The following is a 24,795-nucleotide window of genomic DNA, read 5'->3' as shown; positions in this document are numbered from 1 at the left end:
CTCTTTCTCTGCCTACTTGTGATCTCTCTGTCTCTCTGTCAAATAAATAAATAAAATCCTTAAAAAAATAAAAAAATAATAAAACAGGACTATGGAGGATGCCAGCATTTCAAGTGGAGGAAGAGGAATTGCCACAAGAAACCGAGACAGAGTGACCAGGGAAGAGAGGGAAAACCATCTCTGCCACCAGACTGGATGATCTCTAAGGCCTCAGTCGCCTCTGACATGCTGTGGTCCTGCAGAGCTGGGATTTGAGCCAGATCTCAAAAGCAAAGCACATGGATAGGCCATGAGAACAGAGAAGGGCATTCCCAAGGAATATTACTGTATCAGCCAAAGTCCCAACAAGAAACAGAGGACACACTCAAACTGAATAATTTGAAGAAGTTTTAATAAAGAGGCTATTCACAAAGATGTGGGGTGAGTTTTGGGAATGCAGGACGGCAGAACTCAGGCATGGGCCACAACAGAGACCCTTCACCACCCCAGGCCTAGGGTCCGCTGAAGGGGAGAGCAGCTGAGAATAAGGAGCTGCCTGAGAGGAGCTGTGGCCTTCTGGACCAGCTTCCTCCCTTTCTCCCTGCCCTCTGGCTTCTCACCAGGGCCTGCTATTGGCCAAACGTGCGCCCGAGAGCAATAGAGCCCGTGGGCGCAGTTTAAATATGTTATGTTCCTGGGGCACGGAGCAAGGCAGAAAGTGGATGTAGAGGGGCAAACAGAAGATATCTGGAACAATTATCTTGAAAAATGGAAATATATGGGAAAGAGAGTGTCTTCGTTTTCTGTTGCTGCTGTCACAAATTCAGTGGCTTCAGGCAACAAGGATTTGTTACATTGCAGTTTTGGAGGTCAGAAATCCAAGACTGGTGTCACTGGCCTAACGTCAAGGTGTCAGCAGGTCTGTGATCCTTTCTGAAAGCTCTGGAAGAGAATCCATTTCCCTTTTTTTCCCCAGCTTCTAGAGGCCAGCCGCATTTCCCAGCTCTCAGCCCCTTCCTCTGTCGTCTTCAGAGCCAGGAATCATATCACTCCACCCTCTGATCCTGTCATCACACCTCCTCTGGCTCTCCTGCCTGCCTCTTCCATCTTTTAAGAGCCCTTGTGATTCTGTTGAACCCACCCAGATAATCCAGGATAATCTCTCTATTTTAAGATCCTTTATTTAACCCACCCGGTCCCTTTTGCCATGTAAAGTAGTGTATCCCCAGGTCCCAGAGGATTCCAGCTTGGACATGGGTAGGGGGTCATTATCCTGCCTGTCACGGGGAGCCAATAAGCCTTCTGGCTGGAGTAGAGTAACCCCTGGGAAAGTAATGGAGACCGAAAGCAGAAAGTGCAAACTGAAGCCAAATTGTGGGAGTTTTGGATGTTAGACTGTCTGAATTTCATTCTGTAGACAAGAGGGAGCCGTTGTAAGTCCTTACCCAGAGAAGTGGCTTTTTAGCAGTGTAAAGAGAGATGACCCGATTGTGGTGTTCTGGTGGCTCAGAAGGAAGAACAGAAGCCATTCAAATGCTGTTAGAGTACTTCAGGCCCAAAGGACAGAGGTGCAAAACAAGAGTGACAGGAAGAGGGGTGGTGTGAAAGGTTCTGTACAGTCAGAATCTGCAGGAAATGCTAACCAGGTGGCCATGGAAAGAGGGGGAGAATCGAAGGGTGGTCCAAGTTTTTAAAGTGAGTGACTGGTAGATTAATGATAGGATCTAGAAAATCAGGAAAGCAAGTCAGTTTCATAGAAAAATGTGAAGTTAGGAGGATAGCTTTAGAATCCTGGACTAGAAGTACAAATAGAATCTTACCAGGCCTAAGATATCACCAATTTAAAACACACCAATATTTTATGTACCACTAAGGAAAAAATGCTGCCAGATAAAATATGATACATGCTTCCTTAAAAACATAATTTTCGGGGCACTTAGCGGCTCAGTCGTTAAGCGTCTGCCTTTGGCTCAGGTCATGATCCCAGGGTCCTGGAATCAAGCCCCAGGTGAGGCTCGCTGCTTGGCGGGAAGCCTGCTTCTCCCTCTCCCACTCTCCCTGTTTGTGTTCCCTCTTTTGCTGTCTCTCTCTGTGCCATGTAAATAAGTAAATAAATAAATCTTTAAATAAATATATATATATAATTTTCACTTTATTGAAAGAACAGTTTTAGACTTACAGAGACTTTTTTGAAATCTTTTAACTTAATTACAACAAATTGCATATATGTAAAGTGTAGAGTTTGCTAAGTATAAAGGTATGCATGCACCTGTGAAACCACCACAATCAAGGTAGTGAATAAACATATGTAAAACTCAAAATTTTCTTTATGTCCCTTCATGATCCCTCCCTTTACCCCTCCCTACCTCTCTCTCTTCCATCCCCAAGCAACTACGACTTTGTTTTATAACTGTCATATAACTGTTTTATAACTGTCATATAAATTACAGTCTCTAGCATTTTAGATACATGGAGTCATACCCGATGCATTCTTTTGGGTCTGGCTTCTTTCATTAGTGTAATTATTTTGATGTTCATCCATGTCGATGCGTGTTTCAGTAGTTTATTCCTTTTTACTTCCCAGTAGTTTCCGTTATGTGGATATACCATGATTTTTTAATCCATTCACCCACCAATGATCATTCAGTTTACTTATAGTTTTTGGCTATTTGAAATAAAGCTTCTATGAATAGATTTTTTTAATTATAGATCACACCAGGCATAGAAAAGGCAGATACAATTGAAATGAATTGGTTAATATTCTTAAAAGTTCTTCACGTTTAGAGTGTAACTTTTTGTATCACTTTTTGATTCACAATAACGAATGTCTTTTTTTTCCATCCAGTATTGCTGCTGCACCATCAAGAGTGGTCATTTAAAAAAAAAAAACAAACCTGTGAAAGAGCTAAAAGCCATTAATCTGGGCTTTTAAGCCCACTCTGTAATTATGTGGCACTAGCTTAACCTGCATCTTCCTTTGGGAGCATTGCTAAACATCCCTGAGTTGCCACCTGTCTCACTCCCTCCCCTTTAGGTTTCAAAAGAGTGGTCCACTATTTTTACAAGTCCCTGGGATTTTTGTTTTGTTTTGTTTTGTTTTCCGAATCCCTGACACCCATTCTTCTAGTTTTGAAGCTGGTGCTTTTGCTATTACGCATTCATAAGCAATGTCAGGGACATCTTGACTGCTGTTGGGCCCACAGTAATTGTAGGATCATCAATTGTAAAACACATCTGAATTTCAGAATGTTAAATGTGGGAAACTGTGTAATGTCAAGTCCATTAAGAAGGATGGTTTAGCCAGTTCATTTGATGGTTAAGGGCCTGGCAGATTTCGGTCTGTGCCCTGTGTCACATGATAAATTAGTGGTAACTGGGACTTAAACAGGGTACCCATGATCTAATTGGTCTCTGACTTTAGTGGGATGGTTTTTAGGGGAGGGTTCTGTTTATTTGTTCATTTTACTGTATTATATCAACGGAAGATTAAAAGAAGGTTGGCTAGTGGAAAAGACAGTTATGTTGTACATAGAAAAGATATCTAAACAGAAAACCACAAACTTGAATGTGGTGAGCAGTTGAATTAGAAAAGGAAGCAACATTCTAATAACTGTTCAGTGGCTCACCTTCAACTGGTCTCTTCCTATGCCAACCCATTCTTTATTCTTACCTTTTGAATTACTTTATGTAAAAAACTGGCTTCTCAGATGATTCCTCTGTTTTAAACATCTATAGTGGCTCCCATTTCCAACAGGACAGAGCCCAGTTTCCTTGGCAGGGATTATAAGGAAGGCCCTTCACAAATGTCCCTTTCTTGACTTTAGTTCTTTCCTTTCCCTGTAGCACACCAACCATTCACCAACACACCATCATCCACCTTTCTTATCTTTTGCCTTTGTTTATACTGTTCCTTTTTTCTGGAATAACCCTTCCCCACCCACATCCCCACTATGGTCTCTTCCTTCAAGGCTCAAAGGCAACCTCTTTTTCACAGTTTCCCCTTAACCCCCCTCCCCCACTTTACCCAATGATTACTTCATGTGTTTTTAGACCTATTTTATGCTTTACTTCTATTGTAGCACTTATCAAATGGCATTATCTCTATTTGTGTGTCTGAGCTGTGATCTTCTTGAAGAAGGGGTTGCATCTTGTTCATCTTTAGGTTCCTGCTTTCTAGGTGTGTGCCTGGCAAACAGTAGGTGCACAGCAAATACTAATTGTCTTGAAAGATCTGATTGAATTTAATATTGCCTAGGGAGAAACACAATCAGCTAAGTGCCTTGCTATTTCCTAAATGCAATATTATCCTTCTAGAGGAGAGATGGAAAATCCTTTGCAAGAAAGATGGGATTGAGTAAGAATTACATTCTGAATGGAAGTTTAGCAGTGAGGTAGGATAAAAGAAGGGGTTGAAAGGAGAGCAGACTAGAGGTTTAACGAACTAGGCAGCATGATTAAGGACACAAAAAAACACGAGACTAGAAAGAGAACAGGAGACGGGGGAAGAACAAAAAGAGAGGGGAAGTGTGGAGAGACTATGCAGTCAGGATGTTAGGATCTTACTGAGATTAATTGCAGGGAGTTACTGGACAATGCTTTCTCACATGGACGTTCCAAACTCTCTTTCCTGAATGAGCCCCATTTTATATTCTTCCCATCACTCTCTCCCTGAAAAGACACAAGTATGCTTCTTACGAAGGCCTTACAATTAGCTCATTGTTTTTCTCTGTTTTCTATGGAAAGCCGGAGGAGGCAGAGTAGTGTGGCAGAAAGGCACCCTGCACGCTGGGAACCAGGAGGTCTGGCACATGGCAGCTCTGGAGCCTCGAGCAAGGCACTTAGCCACCTTTGCCTCAGAATATTTGCCTGTCAGATGGGATAGTAGTATCCGTCCAGACTACCTTTCTGGGGTGTTTGTAAAGATCTAAGTAAGTGAAAGAGTACACATGGAAACCCATTCTAAGCTGTCAGGTCGCTCTGCAAACGGAGGTGGTGTGACCATTTTGTGGAATCTTTGTCCAATAAAGACTCCATTGGCAGATAGCACAGGCTTTGTCTCCTGTGACTAAGTCCTGTTTGCTGAGTACGATCATGGTGTTTCTTTCTGATTGGTAGTATTCTGAAGTCTCAGGAGGCTGGCCTGTTTAAATGTCCGTGACCCATGAGAAGGACTTATAAGAAGCCATGGCACTCCCTTTTCAAAAAGAGCTGGAGAAATACAAGAACATTGATGAAGATGAGCTTCTTGGCAAACTCTCAGAAGAGGAACTGAAACAGTTGGAAAATGTTCTTGATGACCTGGATCCCAAGGTTCGTGAGCTGCAATGGAAACATCGTGGTCAGTGGTAGTAGGGGATAAATGGTGTGGCTTGGTCCTTAAACAAAAGTGTAGAAATCCCTTAGCTCCAAATACAAATTCCGTGTTCTTTCCCTGATTGGTTCTTGATCACTTACTCTGACAGATTCATAAAGAAACTCAGTAGCCACGTCTACAATATGATATGGCAAATTTCTCAAAAACCAATTTAATGTAAATGGTAAAACATATTTTCCATTGCTTGAGAAAGGACTGCTTTGACTTAGGGAAGAAGAAAGGAAAGAGGAAAAGTGGACAAATCTTACCAAATTTCTTCTTGGAGGTCTTATACCCTACTGGGCACAGAATCCCTAGGGGTAAATTATATTATTCCCATTTCATAAATGAGGGGAACAGATGTGAAGAAGTAATTTACAGAAGAGCTCATACTAGTAAACGTCAGAGATGCTATTTAAACCAGGTCTTTAACCCCCTAAGTAGATCTTTTTTATACTTCATTTTTTTAAAATGCATAAATAACTAGAAATCTTTGGTGATCTCACAACAATGGAGATGTTTGAATTATAACAACAATATCATGTGAATTTAAGTGGAGATTCTAATATTTTTATGAGCTCTTGAAAAACAAAGTAGCTTGTTACAGTGTTTGTTTCGCAAGCACTTTCTTCAGTCCTGATGGTATTTTCTGAAAATTAGAGTCAGAGGCATCCAAAGTAGTGATTTTACTATAAAGAAAAATATCACTAAAAATTATATATACAATGTGCTGATATGCCAGACACTTTGGGTATTTTATTTACTTTTTAAAATGTTTTTATCTTTGATAGACATTGGGGAGTGTATGTGTTGTAATGAGCACCGAGTATTATATAAGACTGACAAATCACAGACCTGTACCCTTGAACCAAAGAATATGTATACATAATTTTTAAATTTAAAAAATAGATTAAAAATAAATAAATAACCCAAAACACAGTCTTAAAAAAAAAGTTTTTATGTTTGAACATTAAGGAAGGAATCGTCCAGCTCAGTCAAGCAGGTGTCAGCATCTACCCTAATACTTGCTTATGTGCTGGGTGATTTCCCAGGAAAGAGGCTAGAAATAAGAGAGTATAGCCATTTTGGCTCCTTGTTAGTGTCTGTATGCCTGCTTGGGAGAACCTTGGATAGAGATCTGGCCAAACCCAAGTGTGATCTACGAGGAAGGAGGCCATGGAGGGTGCCTGGTCTTTTGCTACCACATTCTAGAATGCAGCTCTGAAGGCCCAGAGATGGCTCTGGCCGGCTGTAATCTGCCTGTGTGCATGGCGGGGGCTCCCTCTCAGCACAGGAGGTTAGAGCAGGTAGGGCCTCGGGCACGTGCCAGAGTCCCCAGCCCTCAGTGCACACCTGCATCTCTGCACAGGTGTCCTTCTCCCTGCCTCCCCCATAGACAGCAGGGCCAGGGGTGGGGGCCAAGTCCCAGAGTGTCAGTAGGGTGAACACCATCCTTCCTGCTCACATCTCTGTTTCGTTAGAGCGCACTGCTACCAGCTGGATTCCGACAGAAAGACCAGACCCAGAAAGCAGCCACCGGCCCGTTTGACCGTGAGCACCTCCTCATGTACCTGGAGAAGGAGGCTTTGGAACAGAAGGACAGGGAAGACTTTGTGCCCTTCACTGGAGAAAAGAAAGGTAAGGACTGCAGGCACCACATCCCGGGACTAAGGTACTCCTCATGTCTTGTCAAGGTGGCTCCAGCAAGTGAACTGACCTAGAAGTGGGAAAGAAGCCAAGAACTGGATTCATTAGTAAAAAGAATCATGGCTGGTAGAGACACGTCAGTATACTTTTGTCCAGACCTATAGATTGTGCACTACCCAAGAGTGGACCCTGACATAAACTATGGACTTTGGATGATAACGATGGCAACGTAGGTTTCATCAGTTGTGACAAACGTCGTGCTCTGCTGCAGGATGTAATTGGGGGAGGGTTTGTAAGCATGGGACAAGGAGTATATGGCAACTCTCTGTACTGTCCTTTACACACCTAAAACTGCTCTGAAAAAATAAGGTTTATTAGTTACCCAAAAAATTCTGTAAGAATAATATGAAAATATAGAAGCTAATTAAATTAATGCTCAAGGTACTCAAATTAGTTCTATGAAAAATATCTGAAGCCCCAAAGCAAAAGCTCTGGCAGTGTGAGGTGTTGTGCCTGAGAGAAGGTCTGGTAGGCATTGGTGCGTTGCTCTTAGCCTGAGCCTTTACCGGTTGCAGATATCCGCTCCAGGCCTTTCTGTTCCATGTCTAGGATAGCTGTGGCACCAGACCCCTAACCTAAGATGCTACTGTTAGAGACCAATGCAGTCAAGCATACCCTCATCCAGCATTTACCAAGCACCTGCTCTGTGCAGAGCCATGTGCCAGGTGTTGGCACCACAGTGCATAGGTTCCTGCCTTGCCCTCAGGGAGTTTCTGGTCTAGTGAGAGAAGCTCTGTGATTGTCCTGGAGAGGCTCCGAGGAGCAAAGGGATGTTCCTCCATGCTGGGATTGAGCTCAGAACCAAGACAGGGAAAACAGTCCGCCTTAGCTCCCAACCCCGGGCTTCCTTTGGGACAAAAAGTAGTTACCAAGAGCCTGTGTGGTTTCCTCAGCTACAGAGAGGGACTTGGGCCCACAGATCCTAACGGAATCATCTATATCCTCATGGCAACGACAGTCTTTTCAAAATGCAAATCAGATCATGTCGCTTCCCTGCTTGAAACCTCAAAGCCTCACTGTGGTCCTCAGCGCCCAGGGAGAGCTCACCTTACCCACTTCTCTGATCACCTTCCCCTGCCAAGCCTCAGCCCCGCTGTCTGCGTTCAGTTCCCCAAAACTGCCCAGCTCTTTTCCTACCCCGGGGTCTCCTCATGATCTCTTCCCTCCGACCCACGTCCCCAGTTTTCACATTCTTTAAGTCTGAGCTTAAACACCAGGGCTTCGGGCTTTCTTTTCCTGACCCTTCTGTCTAAAATAGATCCCTTCTCTCTGCCATGACACTCGTGGATTGCTTTCATGGCGCTACGTTCATCGTTTGATTTATTTACTTTGGGTTTTGTGCGTTTCCCACCTTAGATGAGGTCTCCACTGTGGGATTGTGTCTCTCTTGCCCCCCAGCATAGACGCTGGCCCAGGGGAGGCTCTTGAGAAATACAGGTTCGAATGACCGCTACCTGGGAGCGTATGAAGTGGCCTTGGGCAGCAGGAGCATGATTCCTCAGCTGGCGTGAGTCCGAGCACTGCTGCCTTCTGTTACACAACATCTGGCTCTCCTCTGAATCGTGCTCATTTGATGGATCATGCACCACTGATCGTGTCAATTTATTAAGAAAGTGATGTTGGACAGTGAAATATTGGGCAGATAACTAAGGATTACCATAGAAATACGGAGCTGTCTCTATGGCAGTGTAGCTGCTATTGGACTGAGTTCATTGTGAAAGAAAAGTTACAATGTCAAATCTTCAATAAAATCCCAACAAACATCCAGTATTAGGGTAGTGACAATAATAAGGGGAAAACTTTGTCTCTTCTTCTCAGAGTCAAGGTCTGAGGAACAGTCACAGTAAATTATCTCTTGATCCAGATTAATCTGCAGGTGATTCACAGGGGAGCTAGGAAATAGGGGCAGTCTGAGTAGTAAATGGGGAGACAAAAGGGGTATACAGTTGCCCGGTGTAGCTTAGGAGAAGGTTGGAAATCAACACTGTTGGGCAAAATGCTCAGAAAGCAAGTTTTCCAAACAGAGCAGAGGGAATAGAGTAGAACATGCAGACCGCCCCCCCCCCCGCCCCACCACAGAAGGACCAGTGGGTGATCTGGAGGCAGTGGAAGCTACAGTAAAGGTCTCACGGGAGGGGTATGCAACCTCAGCTCTGAACACCGTATGCACTAAGCCCTCAGGTGCCTGGGCCACGTTTTACTCTCTGCAGTAGCTTTATGCACTTAGAACTTGTTTGGTTGCCCGCCACCCCCCCCCCAGGAATGATGTGCAGCAGCAGTTGTCCTAAAGTTCAAAAGCTGTGGGTCCCCTGTGCACATGGTGTTGAGGGTAATTCTGAACACTCATGGGAAAGTGGAATGTAGACATCTTGGTAACTCTGGAACCAAAGTCACTGGAGCCACAAAGAAAATGCTTCAGGTTGCAGATATTCTGAAAAAGAAATCTGGGACAAACCCCAATGTCTGAAATGTTATTGATTGGTTATTTTCTTTTCCATTTTCTATCTTCTAGCCATTCTCCTTATATTTTTCATTAAGCTCCAGTGTATTTTCTTTCTTTCTGGGGAAGGTGGCAATTTACATGATGGGGAGGCAGGAAGCAGGGTGATGGTCAGTGGAGGAGACATTGTGGCCAGGATACCCCAGTCTGACCACAAGCAGTGGTATTTCCCGAGGGTGCCCAGTGCTGCTTGATCCCTGATTTCATGTCTAGCCATTTGAAGATCTGGTCAGCTATCAAGAAGTCAGCAGCCCCTGCAACCAGGGACAGCTGTTGGAGAGGATTTATGAAGGAGAGTTACTGACTTTGGGTTTGACTTTTACCTTTCCAGTGGGAGTGGGGAGGGCTGGCCAGCCAGAGAGATCTGGAAAGAGTGTTGGTCTCCATTGGCTGAACTGGGAGCCAGCTCTGTGTTCTACCCAAGATGACAAAGAGAAGGCAGTGGAAGGGTGAGTCTATAGGGAACTCCAAAGATCAAACTGGAGGAGACCAATTTCAAAGATCATGCCAAGAAGAGAAGCTCCAGAAAAGAAATGAAGAGTGAAAAGCTGGCAGGAATTGGGAAAGAGTGTAAGCAGGTTTGGAGTATTGCTATGGCAACTCTGGGATGTCCTAGGTTTCCCCTTATGAGTCATTGCGCGCGTGGGATGTGGGTACGTTGCACTGGCTGAAAGTTAGGAGCAGGTAATATGCCATCCTCCCAGCGATGTGATCTTCAGAGGTTGGGGCTGAGGAGGTAGGGCATAGATGTCAGCATACTCAGACAAATGGAATCTGACTGCGAGGACGAAGTGGGAGGTGAAGGCAAAGTATCCCCATGTGGGAAGCACATTGTACCTTGCTGTTCACAGACCTCTACAACTTCTAAACACATCAATCCTGAGTTCTCCTTTTATATCTGACTTCCTTTGGTATGTCTGGAGAGTAGCTGTATCCCCGGGTCACTACGCTACTCCAAGTGACCCCAGATAGAGCATCCTAGTGGTCTACAATCTCAGTCTAGCAAGGAAAACTCAAGAGAGCTCTGGTTTGTCCCTCAGGAACCCCTGGGGCTGTGTGGTTGACTCTGCCTCCAGTATTTACAGGATCCAAGGGAAGAATACAAATAGAAGCCCATGTGCCATTTTTAATAAATGTTTAAAAACTAGTAAACTGTTAAAATATGTTCTATCCTGTCACGCATACACCTAGAAGCCCAGGATTCTTGGGCTTCCAAAAGTTCCATGCAAGCATATGGATCTGTCCTACACTGCTAGAGCCTCACACATATTTGACACACAGCCTACAGATTGAAGCTGCGTTCATCTCACTCACAAATAACCTCCCCTTGGCCTGGGGGTGCCCACTCCAGCAATGTGACATGCCTTTGGGAGGATGGACATGGGGAAGGGATGCATACAGGCCCTGGAAGCAAGTTCAGGGGTCTTTGAGCAGGGAATTCCAAGGTCCCAGATGCCTGGAGCGGAGCCTAGCAGGTGGGATTCTCGGTGGGAATGTCCCTTTGGCCCCATGACTTCTCCCTTTCTGTGGGGAGGAGGGAGATTGCAGGAGAGGAGGACCACAGTGGGCCCTATAAAGCATGGGGCCCATGGCAGGGCCTCTCTTGCCCAGGTCTAAGGGCAATGCTGGCAATCCATAGTAGAGAGGTAGAAACCACCGTTTCCTTCTACGTTTAAGGACGATAGTCTCCTCACATCTCTGTGTTGCAGAATGCAGGATTCCTCCTCTGACGTTCCCTCCCTCTAATGGTGGATTAATGATACTGACATTATCCCAGCAATGAAGGAATCCCAGTTGGGTGCTCAATGGGCCTAAGGTTTGGCTCTCAGTGGCTCTCAGAACTGCATTGTCTGGTCAGTCCTTTTACCCTGCCTTGGTCAGCAGCACAGTGTGGTTTTTGTTTTCCTTCTGATTTAAAGGGAGAGTCTTCATCCCCAAAGAAAAGCCCATAGAAACTCGTAAAGAAGAAAAAGTGACCCTTGACCCAGAACTGGAAGAAGCTTTGGCCAGTGCCTCCGACACCGAACTCTATGATCTTGCAGGTTAGTCCTCAGCTCTGGGACACTTTTCTGTCTGGCTCTGGACCTTCAGGCACACACTGGCAGCAGCCTCTGGGCTTTTGGATAACTACTCATCAATATTGCAATACCAGGTGACTTCAGCTTGTATGTAGCCGTCAGACTTGACGGAAGTGACTTCACCTCTCTAAGCAAATCTTACTTTGCTGTATCTCAGCTGTAAAATGTAAAATCCTATTTCGGCTATAAAATGCCCTAATAATACCCTTCCTACGAAACTCAAGAGTTAGAGAAACCAAAAAGAAGGAATCTAAAAGAGTGTTGCAAACTTAAACAATGAAATAATAGCCCTTTCTCTAAGAAGCTTTCACATTTGGCATTTTATCGCATCTTACCATCACGAAGCATCTGTGAAGTTCCTGCTCTTCCCCATGGTCGCTGTTCCATTTTGATTGCCACGAAGAGGGCTGTTAGCCTAACCACAGAGCAGGAGTTATTTACCATTACACCCACACAGTAATGAAAGCCACATTCAGCCCGATCTGCTCATCTTTGTCAAGCTTTCTAAACAGTAGCAACAAAATAATAATTGGTGTTATTATTTGAATTGGTTACACATGCAGAGAGACAAAACACACATGGTATAAAAGAATGGATACACGAGGTGGCGCTAGACGTGGTAGACAAAGAATGGGTAGACAAGATGGCATTAGATTAGGGGTCTGCAAACTGCGACCTGCCTCCTGGGCTTGTAAATAAACTTTTACTGGAACATAGCAACAACGACAAAAGAATATGTCATGAAAGTAAGTTTCTCACCCTAATTAAGTCCTCTCCCATTTTCTACTATATTGTTGGAGAAAGATCCCATGCATCTACCAGCATATTTATGCATTCATGGGATGTGTTTTTTTCCCAAGTGGGATGTAAATTTAGATTATTAGGGTCATTAGGTCACTAGAGGTTAAGGTGCTTTAAAAATAGCCCATAGTTGGGTACCCGGGTGGCACAGTTGGTCAAGTGCCCGACTCTGGATTCCGGCTCAGGTCCTGATCTCAGGGTTGTGGAATCAAGCCTTGAGTTGGGCTCTATCCTCAGTGTGGAGTCTGCTTGAGATTCTCTCTCCATCTCCCTCTACCCCTCCCACTTGTGCTCTTTCTCTGAAAAAAAAAAAAAGAAAGAAAGAAAGGAAGGAAGGAAACCCCCCCCTTTTCAAGATTTTATTTATTTATTTGACAGACAGAGATTACAAGTAGGCAGGCGGGGCAGGGGGATTGGGGAAGCAGGCTTCCTGCTGAGCTGAGAGGACCCTGGGATCATGACCTGAGCCGAAGGCAGAGGCTTTAACCCACTGAGCCACCCAGGTGCCCCAAGAAAAAAACCTTTAAAAAAATAAATAAATAAAAAACAGTCCATGAGCCTTAGCAAGAATCCTCACATCTTTATTCCACAGAAAGACATTTGTAATAATAATCCATCCTCCCTCCCAGGAGAACCAGCTATGCCTTATTCTAATAGCATGCCTACTATCTCAGCTACATCTTCATTCCTACTGTGATGACGTCAGTGGTCAATACAAGTTCACATATTTGAACCTCTCTGAGAAATCACCGCAGGATGGGGTGCCTGGGTGGCTCAGTCATTAAGTGTCTGCCTTTGGCTCAGGTCATGAGCTCAGGGCCTGGGATCCATCGAGCCCTAATCAGGCTCCCTGCTCAGTGGGAAACCTGCTTCTCCCTTTCCCACTCCCCCTGCTTGTGTTCCCTCTCTTGCTGTGCCTCTCTCTGTCAAATAAATAAATAAAATAAAATTTAAAAAAAGAAAGAAAGAAAGAAAAAAAGAAATCACTGCAGGAATTGAAGCACCTGCATCACACAGTTAAGAAGGCATTTTGCAGTGACCTTTCTTCTGAGCCCTTTGGTTGCTGTGGAGAGATCCTGTCATGGTTACTGCTCCTCTCAAGGGTTGTCTTATGGTTTCTACTAGAATTCCCCAAAGGGAGAATGCAGGGCTGGGCTTGAATTCCCAGGAAATGCTTAAGAAAGGAGAAGGAGAAAAATACCAGTCATCTGGAAGAGTCTAGATTCTGAAATTCATACAATAAAACCAGGGGAATACTCCAGATAGAAAACTGTCTTGTTCCTTTCTGCTTACCCTCATTCCCTCATCAGATACTCCCTTAAAACTCGGGAGAAAGCCCACCTGGGGGGTGGGTGACAGCATCTTCTCTAGGGTGGATCTTTCTGGAAGGTTGAGAGCAACCCCATGAGTGAATGGGCTGACAGCCAGTGAGGTTTAGGTAAGAAAGAGTGCCAGTACCCTGTGCATGTTGTTCTGGCTGGTAGAGAGCAGAAAGACAGTCACCAAGGGAGCAGCAGCTAACTTCCAAGACAGCCCTTCCTACAGCAGCTGGAGCTCAGCATGGTCACAATTCTGAGGGTCTAGAGAGTCCATCTTGTCAGTGCACATAGGAGCCGTCAGTTTGAGGCTAATCTACTAGCCAGATTCACAGGGAACGGATGAAACAAAAGTTAAAAGTTGGCAGTGGGAGCCAAATTATAATTAGAAGTTGCTTAGTGAGTATAGGGCCAAAGCAAGATATATTTGGATGATCCGTGGCCTATGTTTATTAAATAGGGTGTCTCCTCTCTAGGCAGTGCCAGATACATGGTGAAAAATTCTTATTTATTTAACAAGAATTTGTAAAGTGCTCAGAACAGTGTCTGACGCATGAGAAGTGATTTCCCCTTTGTAACACTTAAAGTATAATTATTTTCCCTACCTTACCGATGATGAAGCATGCTCAGAGGCATTTAGAACTTCCCAAGGCACACAGGTATTATGGGACAGAACCAGGATTCCAGATCTGGCTGACTGCTCCCGAGTGCCGCCCTTAACCCTAGACTTGCTGGCTCTAAACATTTGCCCTTTACTAGGCTGCTGCTGGCTGCCTCCCTTCTCCTGATGTGTAGATTACAGTACAGCTGAGGAGCTCTGAGATATTCCTCTGCCTCCTGCTGACAGATGACCTGCTCTGGGATCCTTCTCCAGGCTGCCAGTCTCTTTTGTATAATTTCATTATCAAAGGCAGTGGTTGTCTTTCAGCACATTCTGGCCTGGTGCTTCTTCTTCCATCCTTTGCTGCCTCCTGGTGTAAGCTCCCCATAATACAGGAGCTGCAAAATCTCGGTATGCGTATCCAACCTTTTACTGCTGACATCTGTTTTCTTTCCCATCCCACAGTGCTCTAAACTGGAGAGAACAACTGCTGTTGGTACTGAGAGATTGGGGTGGCTTTCCCTGAAAGAGGCCCATGATCTTTCTGCCGTTTGCTATAATCTGTATAATGTTAGATCCTACAATATCCTTAGACTCAGTCCCACACTCACATTTTACAGACAAGAAAACAGAAAAGTTAAGTCTACTTAACTAGGAGGTCTAAGCAAGTTTTCAGTAACTTGAGGCATAACTAGACCACTGCCCTGCAGATGAGTCTCCCTGTATAGCCACAGAAAGACATGTGAAGATTGCTAGTGGCAATGGAGAAGGATTGGAAAGGGATTTTTTAAAATATGCAAGGTTATTCAACACTACATGTGTCCCACACACTGTGCAAGGCAAGGGGGTTCTGGACCCCTTTATAAGGGGCAAGGGGGTTCTGGACCACTTACTTTATAATATGAAGAGTTGATATTCAAGGGGCAAGTTAACATTGTGGACATCCTAACATGCCTTCCCAAGCTTATGATACATTTACTGATTATCTTTGTTCTAGCTGTTCTTGGGGTACACAATTTACTCAACAATCCAAAGTTTGATGAAGAAGTGACCAGCGCTAAAGGTGGCAAAGCGCCTGTGAGAAGTAAGTTAATGTGGAGTCCATGGTCTATGAAACTTGGGAGCTCCAAGAGTTTGTTGGTAAGAGGGAGGCCTATTGACTGGGCTGCCTGTTGAATCAGATTTCTGCCCTGTAGACTCCGCAGGTGGATTCTGTCAGTTCGCCAAGGGTCAGTCACTGGAGAAGTGTACAGTTTATTAGGTTCTCTCACTGACTCATTCATTAGTCATCTACTGAATACCTACCGTGTGTCAGGAAGGTTCTAGGCTTAGGTAGAAAGATAAAAAATGGCCTCTGCCCAAAGGAACTTACCTATCCAGGGTTAGGATGGACCAATAAAATCAGGTAATTTTGCTCCAGCATGATCTAGGTGCTGTAAAAACTTACAGAAGATCACAGCTCTTCTTATATTAATTGTATTTTATTCTCTTTGAAGGAGTTTTTGAGCAGGTACTTTCTAGTCTGAGCAGCATGTTTACAAACCATCATTTATACTGGGCTATTTATCCAGACCATAAGCAATGTTACTTTTCTTTTTTTTTTTTTTTTTTAGCTTTTAATATGTGTAGATGAAAATGTTTATCCTTTTAAACTTGGATATCAATGGGTAACATTCTGACAACATGTTGGCTATTAAGAGTGTGATGCATTGTCTTTTGGGCTTTTGTGCATATACATATCATTAAGTCTTTCTAAGACTATTTTTTTAGGGGAATTTTAGGTACACAGCAAAATTGAGCAGAAGGCACAAAGATTTCCCATATACTCCTTGCCCCTAATTCATGCACAGACTCCCCCAGTATCAATGTCCCCCATTAGTATGTTAGACTTGATGAACCTACCTTGACACATCTTTACCACCCGAAGTCCATTGTTTACATTTGGGTTCACTCTTGGGGTTTGGACAAATGTCTAGTGACATGTGTCCACCATTATAGTATCATGCAGAGTAGTTTCACCATCTTAAAAATAATCTCTGCTCACCTGTTCATCTTTCTTTCCCCAGCTCCTGATGACCACTCACCTTCTTATTCTATAGTTTTGCCTTTTCCAGACCATCATATGGTTGGAATCATACAATGTGTAGCCCTTTCAGATTGACTTCTTTCACTTAGTAATATACATTTAAATTTCCCCCATGCCTTTTCAGGCTTGATAGCTCATTTCTTTTTAGCACTGCATAATACCCTGTTGTAAGGATGTGTTTATCCATTCACTTACTGAATGGTTGCTTCCAAGTCTTGGCAATTATGAATAAAGCTTCTATAAACATCCATGTTTGGATTTTTTGTGTGTGTATATAAGCTTTCAACTCCTTTGGGTAAACACCAAGGGGCATGATTGCTAGATCAAATGATAACGGCATGTTTAGTTTTGTAAGAAGCCACCACTATCTACCATAGTGGTTGTAACATTTTGCATTCTCACTAGCAGAGAATGAGGATTTCTGTTGCCCCACGTGTAGCTAGCATTCGGTTTTATCAGTGTTCCAGATTGAGGTTATTCTAAGTGGGTAGTAGTATCTCATGATTTCCATTTGCACTTCTCCAATGACATACTATGTGGAGCATCTTTTCATATGCTTGCTTGCCATCTGTATATCTTCTTTTTTCAGGTGTCTATTAAGGTCTTTGGCCCAATTTTTACCCAGATTGTTGTCCTATTGTTAAGTTTTAAGAGTTCTTTGTGTATTTTGGATAACAATCCTTTATTAGATCTGTATTAATTTTAGTGAAATCCAGCTTTTCAATTCTTTCTTTTCATGGACCAAGCCTTTGGTGTTGTATCTGAAGAGTCATTGCCAAACCCTAGGTAATCTAGATTTTCTCCTGGGTTGTCTTCTAGGAGTTCTACAGTTTTGCATTTTACATTTAGGTGATACATTTTGAGTTAGTTTTTATGAACAGTATAAGGTCTATGTCTAGATTCTTTTTTTTTTTTTGCATGTGGTTGTCTCGTTATGTTAGCACCATTTGTTGTAAAGACCATCTTTTCTCCATTGCGTTGCCTTTGCTCCTTTGTCAAAAACGAGTTGACTGTTTTATGTGGCTCTATTTCTTGGCTCTCTCTTCTGTCTAGTCTTTCACTACTGCCACACTGTCTTGATTACTGTAGCTTTATAGTAAGTCTTGAAGTCTGGTAGTGTCACTCCTCTAACTTTGTTTTTCATTTTCAATATTGTGTTGGTTGCTTTGGGTCTTTTGCCTCTTCATATAAACTTTAAAAGTAGTTTGTTGATAAATACAAAAGAACTTGCTGGGTTTTTGACTGCAATTGCATTAAATCTATAGCTCAAGTTGAGAAGAACTGACATCTTGACAATATTGAGTCTCTCCCAGTATCTCTCCATTTAGTTCTCTTTTATTGTTTTCAATAAAGTTGTATCATTTTCCTCGTATAGATCTTGTACATATTTTGTTATATTTATATTATTTCCTTTTACATTAACTTTTTTTCAAACTGTGGTTCTCTTCTTTTATTGATACATGTAGGTTTGTCATATTCTTTTAATGAATAGGTAGCACCTTATTATGTGATATGCTGTAAGTTATTTAGCCATTTTCACATTGGTGAAATTTTGTTTATCATGTTTTGCTGTCACAAGCAACAGGTCAGTGAACAACTCTAATATATGTCTTTATGTGTCCATGCTATTTTTTCTGTAGATTAGACCTCTAGATACATAATTGTTGAGTCATAGAGTACCGACATTTTCCATTTTGATAGGTGAGGCCACATGACTCTCCCAGAAAGTTTGCATCAGTTTATCTTCTCACCAACAACATAAGACAATGTGTTTCCCTCCACATTGCTGCCAATGGCACGTTATCTCTTCACTTTTTTTTTTTTTTTGCTACTCAAAAGGTATTTATTTTATTTCACAGTTTAATGACTTTTTATATTTTTGGTTGAGTGGCAAAGACTCTTTTGATCATATTATTTATTCATTTCTAATTGACTTGTCTACTGATTTGTAGGAGCTCTGTATATATTGAGATATTAACACTGTGTATGTTTAATATATGCTGCAAGCATTTTCTGTTAACTGCTTTTGAGAATTGTTCCATTATGCCTTTCTATCCCTTTCTCTTTCCATATCTTTGTCAAAATTAAAGCTCCAAAATGGGTATCCGAGAAGGGTGGGTATAGTCAAGAGGCCAGAGGGGACACCTGGCTGGCTCTTGATCTTGGGGTCATGAGTTTGAACCCCATGTTGGGCATGGACCCTACTTAAAAAGAATAAGTAAGTAAATAAATAAATATTTTTTAAAAATATTCCAGAAGAACAGTATGGTTTTGGAAATGAAAAGACTCTATTTCTTTTTTGCATCTCAGATCCTGTGGCTTGATTATTATAGTCTGAAAGTAGTCCATATACAGCAGGTGAAACTGTAACTCCGAACCATATCATTCCTATGCTTACTTTGTTGAGAATAAGCTGTACTATCATTGATATTAGAGTATTATCGGAATCTGAGCATAGGAAGGAAAGTGTGTTTTGGGGGAAGTCATCTCTGATTTTGGCAGGAGAGCCCCTACATTTTCTTTTTTAAATTAAAATTTGTTTTAAAAAAAGAGCAAAAATAAAATTAAATTAAAATTTATGTGTTAGATGTGGTCAAAGGTGAGAAGGTCAAGCCAATATTTGAGGAACCGCCCAATCCTACTAATGTGGAAGTGAGTCTGCAGCAGATGAAAGCCAATGATCCCAGCCTGCAAGAAGTCAACCTCAACAACATTAAGGTATTTCATTATGGTTATTGTCAGTCACTTGATGTATCATGAAGTTAGAAAATTTAACAGCAATAACCGATTGCCTGCTTTCACACCTGGTTCCAGTCCCTTGTAGTCCTCAATTATGAGACAAGATATCCTGTTGCAAAGAAGGAATTTTTAAAAAGTGATTTCTGGAATTCTTTGGAAAGAATCGTAGTATTTGTGTTAAACATATAATATTGGTTACCTACTGCTGGGTAGTAAATTACTCTAAAACCTGGAGGCTTAAAACAACAAACATTATTTCACATAGTTTTTGAGTGTCAGGAATCTGGACTTAGCTGGGTAGTTGTGGCTCGGGGTCTCAAGTGAGACTATTAGTAAAGCTGTCATCAGGGGCTGTAATCATCTGAAGGCTTGACTGGGGTGGAAGGATCCACTTTCAAGATGGCACACTCATGCAGTTGTTGGCAGGAGGCCTCCTTTTCTCACCACATGCATGGGTCTCTCCATAGAGCTGTCTCAGTGTCCTCGTGTCATGACGATGTGCTTCCCTCAGTGCAAGCGGTCAAAGAGAAAAAGAACAAACAGGAAGCCACGGTGCCTTTTATGGCCTATTCCCTGAAGTTACAATTGTTACTTCTGCTTTATTCTCTTTGGTAATTAGTCATGTCACTCTCAAAGAGAGGGGAAAGAAGGGTATGTGTGAGATAGATAGGTGGACAGATAGAGGGAGAGAGAGAGAGAACATTGCCTGTATCTATTTTGTTGCTTCTTTTTGGGCCAACATTTGCCATTTAATAATAATAACTGGCTTACATTGAGTACTCACTCTGTGCCATACCCTTTGCTAAATACTTGAAATTCATTACAGTAGTTCCCTGTTGTCTGTGGTTTTGCTTTTCATGATTTCAGTTACCCTCAGTCAACCACAGTGCAGAAGTAGGTGATCCTCCTGACGTACTGTCAGAAGATCAGGAGTAGCCTAACCTTATATCACGGTGCTTATGTCATTCACCTCATCTCACCTCAGCTCACCTCATCACATGGGCATTTTATTATCTCACATCGCAAGAAGAAGAGTGAGTATAGCTATATTTTGAGAGAGAGAGAGACCACAGTCATATAACTTTTATTATAATATATTTTTATAGTTATTCTATTATTGGTTACTGTTGTCAATCTCTTACTGTGCCTAACTTATAAATTGAACTCTATCATAGGTATGTATGTATGTATAGGAAAAAAACAAAATACATATATTGTTTAATGCTATCTGTGGTTGCAGGCAGCCATGGATAAGGGGAGACTACTGCATCTCATTTAATCTTCAGTGCCACTTAAAGGGGTTAAGTTGCTCATGGCCACAGAGCTAATCTGTAGGCATCCAGGACTCATGTCAACCTCTAGTGCACCCCATGTTGCCTCCCTCCCAGTGGTCAGGACCATGCTGAGTGCTGTGGAAGAGGGAGTAGGAATCATTTGGCCTTTATTCTGAAAGTCTTATATTAGGAGAAAAACACTAAATAAATAATTACAATGTGATGTGGTAAACCCCCAAGTGTTATGGAATTGCAGCTGAGGAATTTTTTCATCTTGCCTAGGGGAGTCAATAAACAAAGGAGGTGATATTTCAGCTAGGAATTAATCAAAGAAAAGGACAATAGAATTTCCAGGTGAAGGGAAAAGCATACCTGAGGGTGTGGAGGAGAGAAAGAGCATGATATGTTTAAAGATTGGCAAGTAGGTCAGTCTGGCTAGAATATAGAGAATGAAAGAGAAAAGGAGGGAAATTGGGTATGTACATAATTTCTTGGCTAAAGTGAACAGAAAGGTGATGCTAGAATGTCTTATTGTGTTAGATTCCCTTATTAGACACTAAGTGGTGCTACTGGCCAGGAAGGCGTGATGGCTGGAAGATGGCTAATGAGTCTTTTAGAAAGGATTTAGCTATCTAAACCCATAAGGTATTTAAAAGCCGTGGGTCCTTGACTTGGGGTAGCTGGGACTACAGAACGGTTTATCAACTGTCTGTGTCTTCTTCATTTTAGAACATTCCAATTCCAACCCTGAAGGAATTTGCAAAAGCTCTGGAAACCAACACTCACGTAAAGAAGTTCAGCCTGGCTGCAACCCGTAGCAATGACCCTGTGGCAATTGTGAGTAAAATTTTAGAAAAAAATTTTTTTTAGAAATATAACCTAAGAGTGCCTGGGTGGCTCAGTTGGTTAAGTGACTGCCTTTGGCTCAGGTCATGATCCTGGAATCCCAGGATCAAGTCCCACATTGGGCTCCCTGCTCAATGGGGAGTTTGTATTTCCCTCTCACCCTCCACGCTCCCTCTCTCTCATTCTCTCTCTCTCTCAAATAAATACAATCTTAAAAAAAAAGAAATATAACATGAAAGTATTTAATTCAATAGAAACTATCTTTAATTTGTTTTACCAATTAACAATTTTTAGATCTGATAAATGTATTTTCTACACAGTTAAACACCATCAGTTATAATGAGACAATAACACAGAACCCAAATGTCGCACTTTGAATTAACTAAAATTTTGTGAGCACTACACTTTTAGGTGAAAGAAATAAGATTGGATTTGTCATTTAGCTAAATAAATATTTAGAGTTTGCTCTGCACTTAGTACAAGTTTTCTGAAACTTTTGTATCTATGTGAACATTCTGGCAGTCCATGGATATTATAAGACCCCCAAATCCCATAGGAAGTCAGCACATGTAAAAGTATATTTCATTTTAATCTTTGAAATGGATTAGTATGTTTCAAAAATACTTTAAACAATGAAATCTTAAAACACTTTTTTAACACTGTTAACCAGAATGTGAAAAGAATAACCAATCAAAAGCCCTGTTCCTGGGTGGGAGATTGGGTGAGCCTTGTGGTGGGTATTAAGGGGGGCACGTATTGCATGGAGCACTGGGTGTGGTGCATAAACAATGAATTCTGGAACACTGAAAAGAAGTTTTAAAAATAAATAAAAATTAAAAAAAAAAATGCCCTGTTCCTTCCATGCATTTTAGGTAATTCGACTAAATAAGGACACCCTGGACCCAAGTAAGCACTGCAACTATTACCACCATCAATGTTATTACTATTAATAGCTAACATTTCTTGGGCAATTAGTAAATGTCAGCTGTAATCTCTGTGCTTTACACACATCAACTAACCTAATCCTCACAGTAATATTACGAGGTATGTACTATTATTAGTTCCCAATTTAACAAATGAGCAGTCTCAGGCTCAGAGAGGTTAAGTATCTTTTCCAGGGTAACACAGCCAATAAGTGGTACCACTGGGTTTTTCTGGTACTATAAGCAGGATGCTTTAGCCATCAAGCTATGCTTGATGTACATTTGTACACCATGCCTCCCTGTCATACAATTGCTAAAATATGTCAGTTTGGGGCAGCCTGAGCATCAGGCTGTGGTTCTATAAACATCTAATGCTCCACCCTTGAATCAAGCTGGAAAAACAAGTTTTCTTGACTTGATGTGATTTAAAGTAACATGTCTGTTGGAAGACCTAAAATAGCGTTAAAAATAGGTAACTTGTGGGAGGTTCCTGGGTGGCTCAGTCAGTTAAGCATCTGACTCTTTGGATTTCGGTTCAGGTCATAATCTCAGGATGGTGAGATCCAGCCCCAAGCTGGGCTCTGCACTGAGCATGGAACCTGTTTAAGATTCTCTCTCTTTCCCTCTGCTCCACCCCTAAAAAATAAAATAAAATGAAATAAGATAAAATAAGTAAAATAAAATAACAGACAACATGAAAGTAGTGGCTACCTATCCCAGTGCTGGCACAGAGTACATGTTCGAACACCACTTGTTAAAAGAATGAACGAACACGCCCCCCAAATTCTCAGCAATCAAGACTATTTCCATGCTGTCAACAGCATGTGTAAAATAAGTATTTATGTAACAGGGACTAAGCTACAGAACTGATGTTTTCACCAGCAGTTACTACATATGTAAATGTGTAAGTTGAAAGCAGTTTTGAATTTGAAACCTATAATTAAAATAGAAAAAGAGAGGGTATCTGGGTGACTCAGTGGATTAAAGCCTCTGCGTTTGGCTCAGGTCATGATTCCAGGATCCTGGGATTGAGCCCATCGAGCTCTCTGCTCAGCGGGGAGCCTGCTTCCTCCCCTCTCTCTGTCTACTTGTGATCTCTGTCTCTGTCAAATATATAAATAAAATCTTAAAAAAAAAGAAAAAGAAAAAGAGCAGAACCAGATCATCGGTAAAGGATTTAAGGATTTTTATCAGTATATGATTTATATAACCTCTGTTGTTTGGTAGATTTGTTTTCAATAAAGCAAAATATTCGCAGTACATTTTGTATCTAAGTGACTAAGGGGATGAATAAAGAAATGATTGTCACCTCAATATAATACGTTGCAGTAAAATTGCAGGGATGGAAATAGGTTATAGTCCATTGTCAGTACCACCAGCTAATAGTCTAACTCTTTTACCCAGTCAAATAGATAACTTGCTAAAGGACTAAATAAATTATAAATCTAGTAAACTCTTCCATACTGTTTCTAATGCAGCAACCATGTGTTGATTGCATATCATGTGACAAGCACACCACACAACTGAAAGGAATAGTTGCAGTCCTTAGGATGTGAAGCAACAAGCCTCTCTGGCCTGATTCCTGGGTGGGATCCTATGGTCCAGCCCTCACCTGGTAGCCCTCAGATGGTTCTCTTTTCAGCCATGCCAGATCCAAGAAAGAACCTTTCTGTAGGTTGAAAATTTGTTGATTACCCCAGAGGCAACAGAGATCTTCAAAAGGTGATTATGACTGAACAACTCACTGTAAAGAATTAAAGATGGGGGCTCCTGCCTGGCTGGGCTGGCTCAGTTGATACAGCATGCGGCTCTTGATCTTGGGGTTGTGAGTTTGAGTCCCACTTTGGGTATAGAGATTACTTTAAAAAAAAATAAGAAGAAGAAAAAAAGAATTAAAGATCAGTGTTAAAGCAAAGAATTTCAAGAAATTTTTCTTTTTAAAATTCACAAACAGAAGGGTGCCGGTACGGCTCAGTCAGTTAAGTATCTGTCTTTGGCTCAAGTCATGATCCCCAGGTCCTGGGATTGAGTGCCACATTAGGCTCCCTGCTCTCAGGGTAGCCTGCTTTTCCCTCTCCCTCCACCCACCTCACTCATTCTCCTTCTCTGCCCACCCTGCCCCATGTCAAATAAATAAAATCTTTTAAAAAGCTGCAGAAAATTAAGTTCAGAAACAGATTCAGTGAGGCACTTGTGGGACTATTGTGAATGTACGCAGATTATGTGTATGTGAGATGGCGTTATCCCCATTCTACAGATGAGGCAACTGAGGCTTGAGTAACTTCACTAAGATTACACAGCATGTAGACAAGGCAGGACGTGCATTTAAGGACCCTGTAGTCAAGTTCAGTTCACCATGCCCCAAGCACTTCTGTGTAGCCACATCTTTAGCAGGGAGCAGAAAAAGTCCAGATACATTAAAAAATGCTTTTACTATTAACAATGATGCCATATAAAAGTCATGAGTTTAGGATGACACTGTTCATAACAAATAAAATGAGAGCCACAGATGTAAGCCACAGGTATGATTTAAAAATTTTTCTAGTAGCCACATCAAAAAAAAAAAAAAAAAAAGAAATCAGTGGGGAGGAG

General features: G+C 42.0%; 1 protein-coding gene across 2 annotated transcripts in view; it reads left to right on the top strand.

The window, feature by feature from the left end:
- TMOD2 (tropomodulin 2) overlaps positions 1–24,795 on the top strand; it is a 54,330-nt gene that overhangs the window by 9,301 nt on the left and 20,234 nt on the right. For both annotated transcript variants that reach the window (XM_032856474.1, XM_032856472.1), the window contains exons 2-7: positions 5,095–5,289; positions 6,814–6,970; positions 11,459–11,581; positions 15,333–15,419; positions 19,009–19,139; positions 21,164–21,271. In XM_032856474.1, the coding sequence (XP_032712365.1) occupies positions 5,164–5,289; positions 6,814–6,970; positions 11,459–11,581; positions 15,333–15,419; positions 19,009–19,139; positions 21,164–21,271 (732 nt within the window). In that variant the 5' untranslated portion in view covers positions 5,095–5,163. The remainder of the gene's footprint in view (positions 1–5,094; positions 5,290–6,813; positions 6,971–11,458; positions 11,582–15,332; positions 15,420–19,008; positions 19,140–21,163; positions 21,272–24,795) is intronic.

The sequence above is a fragment of the Lontra canadensis genome, unplaced genomic scaffold (genome assembly GCF_010015895.1).
Source record: "Lontra canadensis isolate GAN:19392208 unplaced genomic scaffold, GSC_riverotter_1.0 scaffold12, whole genome shotgun sequence".
Lineage (NCBI taxonomy): Eukaryota > Metazoa > Chordata > Mammalia > Carnivora > Mustelidae > Lontra > Lontra canadensis.
The sequence above is the reverse complement of the archived record's forward strand: the minus strand, read 5'-3'. Positions and strand labels throughout refer to the sequence as shown.